The following is an 8,883-nucleotide window of genomic DNA, read 5'->3' as shown; positions in this document are numbered from 1 at the left end:
CCAGGAAGCACTGCAGGGGGAGGGGTGCCTGGAGTGGATCATTGTCCCAGACAGTGTTGTTTCAACGTCGTCAGTTTCTGTTTCGCTCCGTAAGGTTCCATTCCACTTGATTTGAGTTTGATGTCGAGACGGAGTCCCAGCAGGAGGCTACCTCATTGTTACTATTCTCAACTTCACATTTTCACAAAAAGCTCCAGGGGAGCTTTACTCTGTATCTATCCCTGTCCTGGGAGTGGTTAAAGCGGGGACAGCGTACAGGGAGCTTTACTCTGTATTTATCCCTGTCCTGGGAGTGGTTAAAGCGGGGACAGCATACAGGGAGCTTTACTCTGTATCTATCCCTGTCCTGGGAGTGGTTAATGCAGGGACAGTGTAGAGGGAGCTTTACTCTGTATCTTATCCCTGTCCTGGGAGTGTTTAATGCGGGGACAGTGTAGAGGGAGCTTTACTCTGTATCTAACCCCATGCTGTCCTGTCTTGTCTTGTGAGTGTTTGATGGGGGACAGTGTAGAGGGAGCTCTATTTTCTGTTTAAAAGAGCAGGGTTAGGGTGGGGAGGCGATCAATCGAGCAGCCTGTCTTATGCCCTCAATGACAGCGACAAGTCTCCCAGCCAAGATCTTCAGGAAGCCTTTCAGCCAGGGAGGGAGGGCTAGCAGCAGTGAAGGTGAATGGCCTGGGATCGTTTTTATCCAGCGGCACTCAGACTTACGACAAAGGCCGACAGCTCCCGGCGGATGGTCAGGGTCGCACCAAAGACCTGGAGACGGGCAGAGAGAGAAAGAGGAAAGTGTTACTGCCAGTTAAAGAGAGGCAGGGAAGGAGCGAGAGAGAGGGAAAAAAAACGGGGGTGGCATGAGAGAGAGAGAAAGGGGGAGGGGCGAGAGAGAGAGAAAGGGGGAGTAAGAGAGAAAAGTGGGGGGAAGAGTGACAGAGCCACACAAACAAAACACACCACCATCTCAACCCCACTATCTGCATGCACCTCCCACCCTGACGCAATTCTCAACAGGGGGAGGTGAGGTGAGTGAAATTAAATGGCTATGTCAACATATCACGCCGCAGTAGTGACCACCCACCACAGGGTGGCATTGCAGCCCCTGGTCCTCCAGCCTGCTCCACTGAGTCCCATGGCACAGGAAGAGTCCACTGGGCCAACATCCTTTCAAGGAAGGTTTTGGGGTGAGGGGGAGATACAGGACCCTTTAAGGGATGGGACTGCCTGTTTAATTAAGGAGGGCATGCCCCTTCAAGGGGTAAGTTAGAAGTCACCAGGTTATAGTCCAACAGGTTTATTTGAAATCACAAGCTTTTTATAAGTCTCTATGAGATCCCCTGCCCACACCCCCCCGCCATTCATCTGAACTCTAGCATAAACAATCCCAACCTAGTCAATCTCTCCCCATACCTGCCATCGCCGGAATCAGCCTCGAGAGCAAGAGGTAATATCCCTTTGACAGGTGATGCCTATTTAAGACTTGCCCTTTTAATGTGTGATGCCCCTTTAAGAGATGATATCCCTTCAACAGGTGATGCCCCTTTAAGAGATGATATCCCTTTAACAGGTGATGCCCCTTTAAAGAGATGATATCCCTTTACCAGGTGATGCCCCTTTAAAGAGATGATATCCCTTTACCAGGTGATGCCCCTTTAAGAAATGATATCCCTTTACCAGGTGATGCCCCTTTAAGAAATGATAGCCCTTTAACAGGTGATGTCCCTTTAATAGATGATGCCTCTTTAACATGAGCTGCTCCTTGAGGAAGGCTGGATGCTCGGCCTCCCTTGACCCCCTCGGGGGTAGACCCTGCAGCACTTACCTGGCCCCGGATTAGGGCCCTCCCAGCAGCTGCCCATCGCCACGCCGCCGCCATCTTCCCGGCCCCCGCACACGTGACCAGCGCCTCCGCCACACTGCGCATGCCCCGCGCTCGGCCCGCCGGGGGATGTAGTCCGCCCTTGGCGCCTACAAGCGGGCACGTGGGCGAGCCGGGCGCATGCGCCGCGCCCGCCCCCCTGGGAGTTGTAGTCTTTCTGCTCTTCCTTGCCTCAGGTATTTTGAGGCCACAAGGACATAAGGAGCTAAAGCAAGCCATTCAGCCCTCCTGTCCTGCTCCCCCATTCTGTCAGATCAGGACTGATCTGATCATCCTCAACTCCACTTTCCTGCCTTTCTTCCTCTCTATAACCCCTCGATCCCCCTTCCTGATTAAACATCTCTCTCAGCATCGAATATAACCCCTCGATTTCCCTTCCTGATTAAACATCTCTCTCAGCATCGAATATAACCCCTCGATTTCCCCCTTCCTGATTAAACATCTCTCTCAGCATCGAATATAACCCCTCGATTTCCCCCTTCCTGATTAAAACTCTCTCTCCCCACCTTAAAAATATAGAACCTCGATTCTCTTTCTGATTAAAAATCTTCGCATTGAATGACCCAGCCCGACAGCCCTCTGTGGTAAAGAATTCCACAGGCTCATTCCCCTCGGAGAGAAGAAATTCTTCCTCATCTCTGGCTCCTTTTACTCTGAGATTATACATTCTCGGGGTCATATTAGGTACAGAGGAAGGCCACTGAGCTAGTTTCAAATTTCAGAGATAACACGGTTAGAGCTGGATGAACACAGCAGGCCAAGCAGCATCAGAGGAGCAGGAAGGCCTTCAAATTTCCCCTTCAAATTTCAGAAGCAGTTTCACCTTCTGCGTTTGCAATAATTTGTTACTTTTTAAACTCCGGTTTGAACTGCCATGTGGAATTCATTACTTCTTGGCTTCATGAGATGTCTGCACTCTAAGCTGTTTCGGAGCGGCTTTGGAAACGTGGAGAGAGAGCTGACTCCACATCCACCTTTAAATCCAGTGGCAAGCACTTGGTGTCTTCTCATATTGCTCCTACAGCTTAGGAGTTTCAGTTCAGTCCCTCAGAAAACAATAGGCTTCTTACTCAGAGGATCAGGCAGTTTCCATTATAGCACAGCCTTGCAAAAAAAGGGGTAAAGAGGATAGTTGAAATCTGTGTTTACTTTCCAACTGTCCATAATCAGTCATTTGGGATCTGTGTGTGTGCGGGCACGTGCATAAGTGCCCGCGCGCGTACATGTGTGTGTGTATGTATGTACGCGCACGCATGCGAGCATGTGCATCTTTATAAACCACACCCGGGTGAATGTGTACATGGACAACGTCAGGAGCCAGCAGCAAGCTCTTTGTGGGTTCGAATTGAGGGGAGAGAGAATTGTTGATCAGCTGAAATCCATCACTACCTTGCTCCCTCTCTCTCACACACACACACACACGCCTAGACAATGTTGACAGCCAGCAGAAAGCTGTTTGTGGGTTCGAATTGAGGAGAGAGAATTGTTGCTCTGTTGAAATCAATTGGGACCATGCTTCTTCTCTCTTTCACACACACACACACCTAGAAAATGTTAACAGCCAGCAGCAAGCTCTTTGTGGGTTCAAATTGAGGAGAGAATTGTTGATCCACTGAAATCCATCAACTGTTCTCCCTCACACATACACACACCACCCCGATACAATGTCGAAAGCCAGCAGCAAGCTCTTCGTGGGTTCAAATTGAGGAGAGAATTGTTGCTCCGCAGAAATCCATCGACCGTTCTCCCTCACACATACACGCGCGCACACACACACACACACACAAACACACCTCCCCCCCACCGATACAACGTTGACAGCCAGCAGCAGGCTCTTCGTGAGTTCGAATTGAGGAGAGAATTGTTGCTCTGCAGAAATCCATTGTGACTGTTCTCCCTTACACACAAATACACACACACACACCTATACAATGTCAAGAGCCAGCAGAAAACTCTTCGTGGGTATTGAATTAGCCGCTGATCATATGGCCACAGTAGTGCCTGCCATTGGCATAAATATGCTACGGTAACAGAATTAATTTGCCTGCTCCTACATTCAAGTGAGGTCATAAGTTAGCACAATAGTACGATTGAGAAGGAGGTAAACAAAGGTAACAAGATCTACTTTGAACTACAAATCATACAAATTAATATACAGGGAGTTCTGTAAATTAAACAGCTACTGTAGTATTCAGAGATAGTAAGAACTGCCGATGCTGGAGTCAGAGATAATACAGTGTGGAGCTGGAGGAACACAGCAGGCCAGGCAGCACCAGAGGAGCAGGAGAGTTGACCTGACCCGAAACGCCAACTTTCCTGCTCCTTTGATGTTGTCTGGCCTGCTGTGCTCCTCCAGCTACTATAGCATGCAGTTTGTTAAGAACAGACAGCCTGAAATTTGTAGCAAGCAATAAACAGAAAAGTAGGATCCTGCAATAACAGACACAGATGGTAAGTGTGGGATTAAGACTCATAAAAACCCTGGAGGTCAGACAAGCTCGTTGAGCTGTGAAAGTGATTGGGTTTTAGTCTCATCAATGAGAAAGACGTTGCCTTATCAGGCAAAAAGAGTTAGCCAGAGTAGGGGCAGTAAATTTCATCCCAGGAGGCAGTACGTGACTAGAATGAGTTACAGTGCAGTGACAAGATGGGGGGGAATGTCTGACTGAGCCTCCAAGATTAGGTGGGACTGTAACTGCTCTCAACTCCTTAGATAAGGAATGATAACAGTAGGTGTAAACATAAAACTTTACATGAAACTAACTTTATAGTAGAACTAATATCATGAATCTCATAGCAATTAGTAAGAACTAACTCCCTTTTGTATTTCCTGTGATTACAGCAACAGGAAATGTAAGATGGGTAACAGAATTTGATAGGGATTTGCAATAACTACCAGAATTTGAGCAGCCCTTAGAGAGAAGCAAGTCTGGGAAATGTCTGGAAAAGAATATAACCGTTAACTTTGTAGTGTGAATTAATGGGATGCATTGTAAGATCCCAAGTCCTGATGATTACAATGTCTGGTAAACAACATGAGATCATTGGGAACATAGAGCTATCCATAGGTCTGGCATTGATCAAGAGGAGGCGATGGCCTAGTGGTATTATCAATGGACTGTTAATCCAGAGACACAGATCCGGGGACCCAGGTTTGAATCCCACCACAGCAGATGATTTCAATAAATATCTGGAATTAAGAATCAAATGATGACCGTGAATCCATTGCTGATTGTCAGGAAAAATCCATCTGGTTCACTAATGTCCTTCAGGGAAGGAAACTGCCATCCTTACCTGGTCTGGCCTACATGTGACTCCAGGCCCACAGCGATGTGGTTGACTCTTAACTGACTACTGGGCAATTAGGGATGGGCAATAAACGCTGCCTGGTCATCCAGTGAATGAATAAAGGGGAAAAAAAAATCAGATGTTTCACAGGATTGGATGTATAGATGAAGAGTGAAGGGACAGTGACAATGCTGCCTGCAATTTATTGTAACGCGAAATGTATAAAAATGCTGTACGCCACAAGGGATATGGTTGAGAAGGCAATTTGGCACGTCACCCTCACCAACGTTTACAGACGCACCGTAGAAAGCATTCTATCCGGGTGCATAACGGCCTGGTACAGCAACTGCTCTGCCCAGGACTGTAAGAAACTACAGAAGGTGGTGTGCACAGCCCAGACCACCTCGGTAACCAACCTTCCCATCCATTTACACAGTTCGCTGCTTCAGAAAGGCCGCCAATATCATCAAAGACCCATCGCACCCTGGTAATGACCTCAGTCAACCTCTTCCATCAGGCAGAAGATACAGAAGCCTGAACACACGCACAAGCAGGTTGAGGAACAGCCTCTCCCTGGCCATAATTAGACTGATGAAAGGACTCTCCAACTCCAAATAACGCCGACCTTGCTGATGTTTACCTTCCCTGTGCAACATAACCTGTGTGCCTCTAAGTTTTTTTCTCCCCCATCCTACGATCCGTATGTCCTTGCTGACTTCGTTCTGCCCGTACTGCTCGTAATAATAAATAAACTGAATCGAATCAAACCAGAGCGTCCCTGGCCTCTCGTCCGGTCTGAGCCAAATTTAGAGTGGTCTCCGGCCTCTCCCTCGCGTGTGCTAAAGGGCTCGGATAAAGATCGAGCGTACTGCCGAACCCGAGGCTGCCCTTTGACCTCTCGCCCCAATGGTGGGCTCGAAAGTAGAGGGAGGGTCTGCCGCGATCACAGTCGCACGCACAGTGAAGGGTCGAGGAGGTACGAGCGAAGGGGCAGAGCCCTTGCGCAGGTCATAAGCCCAAACGACAGGCCGCGATCCATGCCTTTCCCATTGTTCGGAATTCTGCAGGCAGAGAGGCTGATTGACTCTGGAATGTGAACGGGAATAGACTTGCAGGCCCTGACCAGCCTGGTTTGAATGACCCCCCCCCCTTTAAGAGGCATAATGCCAGCAAATGGGACTCGACTCATTTAGGATACCTGGTCGGCACGGTCGTGGTCAGGCCGAAGGGTCTACCTCCGCGCTGTGTTGACTCTAACTGCTCTCTGAAAGGGAACGGACGGTTTTGTTCACAGTCAGCTGTCAGGGTGGGAAAGAACGAGATCCAGTCACTTGGGATCATAGAGTCGTGCAGCACGGAAACAGGACCTTCGGCCCAACTCATCTCTGCCGACCAGGTTTCCGAAACTGGACTAGTCCCATTTGCCCATATCCCTCTAAACCTTTCCTATCCACAGACCCACCCGGATGCCTTTTAAATGGTGTAGTCGTACCAGACTCCACCACTTCCTCTGGCAGCTTGTTCACCAACCCTCTGTGTGAAAAAGTTGCTCCTCAGGTCCCTTTTAAATGTTTTCCTCCTTAACGTCTTAAACTTATGCCTGCAAGTTTTGGACTGCCATACCCTAGGGAAAAAATCTTATCCATGCCCCTCATGGTTTAATAAACCTCCATATAATCACCCCTCAGCCTCTTACACTCCAGGGTACAAAGTCCCAGTCTATCCAGCCTCTCATTAAAACTCAAACCTTCCAGTCTACAAACATCCATGTAAATCTCTTCTGCGCCCTTTCCAGTTTAAGAACATCATTCCTATAGCAAGGTGACCAGAATTGTACACAGTACTCCAAATGTAGCCTTACCAAGACAGCCACAACATGGCGTCCCAAATCCTATACCCAATGCACTGACCAATAAAGGCGAGCGTACCAAATGCCTTCTTCACCGCCCTGTCTACCTGCGATGTCACTTTCAAGAAACTATATACCTGCACTCCCAGATCTCTGTGTTCGACAACACACCCCAGGGCTGTTTGACTCTATGACCCTTCCTCAGAACTATTCTTTAGGACTAGTTCCTCTGAGGTTTGCTGTTTGTGACTACCAATATCTACTGTGGTCAATCTGTGGAATTCATTGCCACTAAGAATTATGGAGGCTGAGTCATTGAGTGCAGAAATAGATAGGTTCTTGATTATTGATTTGATTTCTTAACTGTCACCCGCATTTGTTGCAAAATGCAGTGAAAAGCGTTGTATAGAATCGCCATTCTTTGCCGTCATCTTAAAACCCAGAAAAATAAACCAAAACCAAGAATATAAATGCAGAAGAATAAAGAAGTAAAGAGAATGTGTTCAGCTTTACGATCCTGCTTGTTAAGTGCTCTGCTATTGGCCACGGATCACAGGGTGAAGGCAGGAGATTGGGGTTGAGAAACACACCAGCCATGATGGAATGGTGGAGTAGACTCGATGGGCCGAATGGCCTAATTCTTACAGTCTTACTGATGGTTGTCGCCTCAATGAGTGAGAGGGCCAGGTGGCAAGTGCCAGATCGGAGGCTTTGCCGTGTAGCTTGACAACCCTGTTGGCAATGACTGACAGTTCACCACCAATTTTGCGATTTCACTCCATCCCACACCGCTCAAGGGGATGGTTTGGGTGGTGCCGGCCCTCCCCCTCCCATTAGGAGCCACCATTACCCCTCCTTGCAAGATGTTGGCAAAAAAATTAAATTCTTTTTTAAGGAAGTGATGCCAGAGTGAGGATATGCCAATGGTCCTCCGAGAAAGGCGTGGCTGGAGGACTCCAATGTTAGTTCATGGCAGGGGCGTGGTCTCGCAGAGAAGGCGTGGCTGGAGAACCCTCCCTGTCCGTTTATGGTTGGGAGCCTGCCGCCCAGTCCTCCCAAAGGGGCGTGTCTGGAGGACTCAGTCTCCTCGCGGGTGTGTCGTGGCGAGGAGCGGGTGCGCGTGACTCCATGTAGCTTCATTGTAGGGCAGGGGGCAGCGTTTTTGCACCTTACAGAGGGGAGGGGCTGGAGGAATCCCTCGGCGCCGGAGGGAGGTAGTGCGGCTGCGCGGCCGATCAGTCCTCCCAGAGGGGCGGGGCAGGAGGACTTCGTCTTCACTTGATGGATTCTGGTCCGGCGGGTGGCTAGGCAGTGCGGCTGCGCGGCCGCCTTGTCCTCCCAGAAGGGTGGGGCCGGAGGACTCTCCCTGGGAATGGGTCGGTGCAGGTGGGAGGCAGTGCGGCCGGCCTGTCCTCCCAGAGGGGCGGGGCTGGATGACCTCTCGGCGACAGGGCCTTTCCCGTGGTACAGCGCGGCGGCCACTTCCCCGGAGCAGAGATGGCGGCGGTGAGAGGCAAAGGGAGGCAGCCGCTGGCGGTGGGAGCCTTCCTGGTGATGGCGATGTTGTGTCTGTCGGCAGGTGAGGGACTTGAAGGCGAGGCGGGGGAGGGAATAAAAGGGAGTGGGTGCGCAAAAGGAGAGAGAGAGAGAGAGAACAGGCCCCCAAGAGAGATGAGCATGTGAATGACGTGGCCTTAAAGGGACAGTCCTCTCTCTTAAAGGGGACACCCTCTCACCTCTGTCCTTTCTTAAAGAACATAGAACATTACAGCGCAGTACAGGCCCTTCGGCCCTCGATGTTGCGCCGACCTGTGAAACCAATCTGAAGCCCATCTAACCTAAACTATTCCATTATCATCCATATGTTTAT

The 8,883-nt window shown here is 49.6% G+C and overlaps 2 protein-coding genes across 2 annotated transcripts in view; one reads left to right on the top strand and one right to left on the bottom strand.

Annotated features, from left to right (window-relative positions):
* Positions 1-2,095, bottom strand: part of LOC109925063 (isocitrate dehydrogenase [NAD] subunit gamma, mitochondrial-like) — a 17,181-nt gene extending 15,086 nt beyond the window's left edge. The window contains exons 1-2 of the mRNA XM_048619947.1: positions 1,820-2,095; positions 712-759 (exon numbers count right to left, since the gene is read on the bottom strand). Of these exons, the coding sequence (XP_048475904.1) occupies positions 712-759; positions 1,820-2,095 (324 nt within the window). The remainder of the gene's footprint in view (positions 1-711; positions 760-1,819) is intronic.
* A 6,351-nt stretch (positions 2,096-8,446) lies between these two features.
* ssr4 (signal sequence receptor, delta) overlaps positions 8,447-8,883 on the top strand; it is a 4,499-nt gene continuing 4,062 nt past the window's right edge. Inside the window, exon 1 of the mRNA XM_048619946.1 lies at positions 8,447-8,592. Coding sequence (XP_048475903.1) covers positions 8,447-8,592 — 146 coding nt within the window. The remainder of the gene's footprint in view (positions 8,593-8,883) is intronic.

Source organism: Rhincodon typus, chromosome 44 (assembly GCF_021869965.1).
Source record: "Rhincodon typus isolate 14 chromosome 44, sRhiTyp1.1, whole genome shotgun sequence".
Classification (NCBI taxonomy): Eukaryota; Metazoa; Chordata; class Chondrichthyes; order Orectolobiformes; family Rhincodontidae; genus Rhincodon; species Rhincodon typus.
Note: the sequence above shows the minus strand (reverse complement) of the source record. Positions and strands in the feature narration are given on the sequence as shown.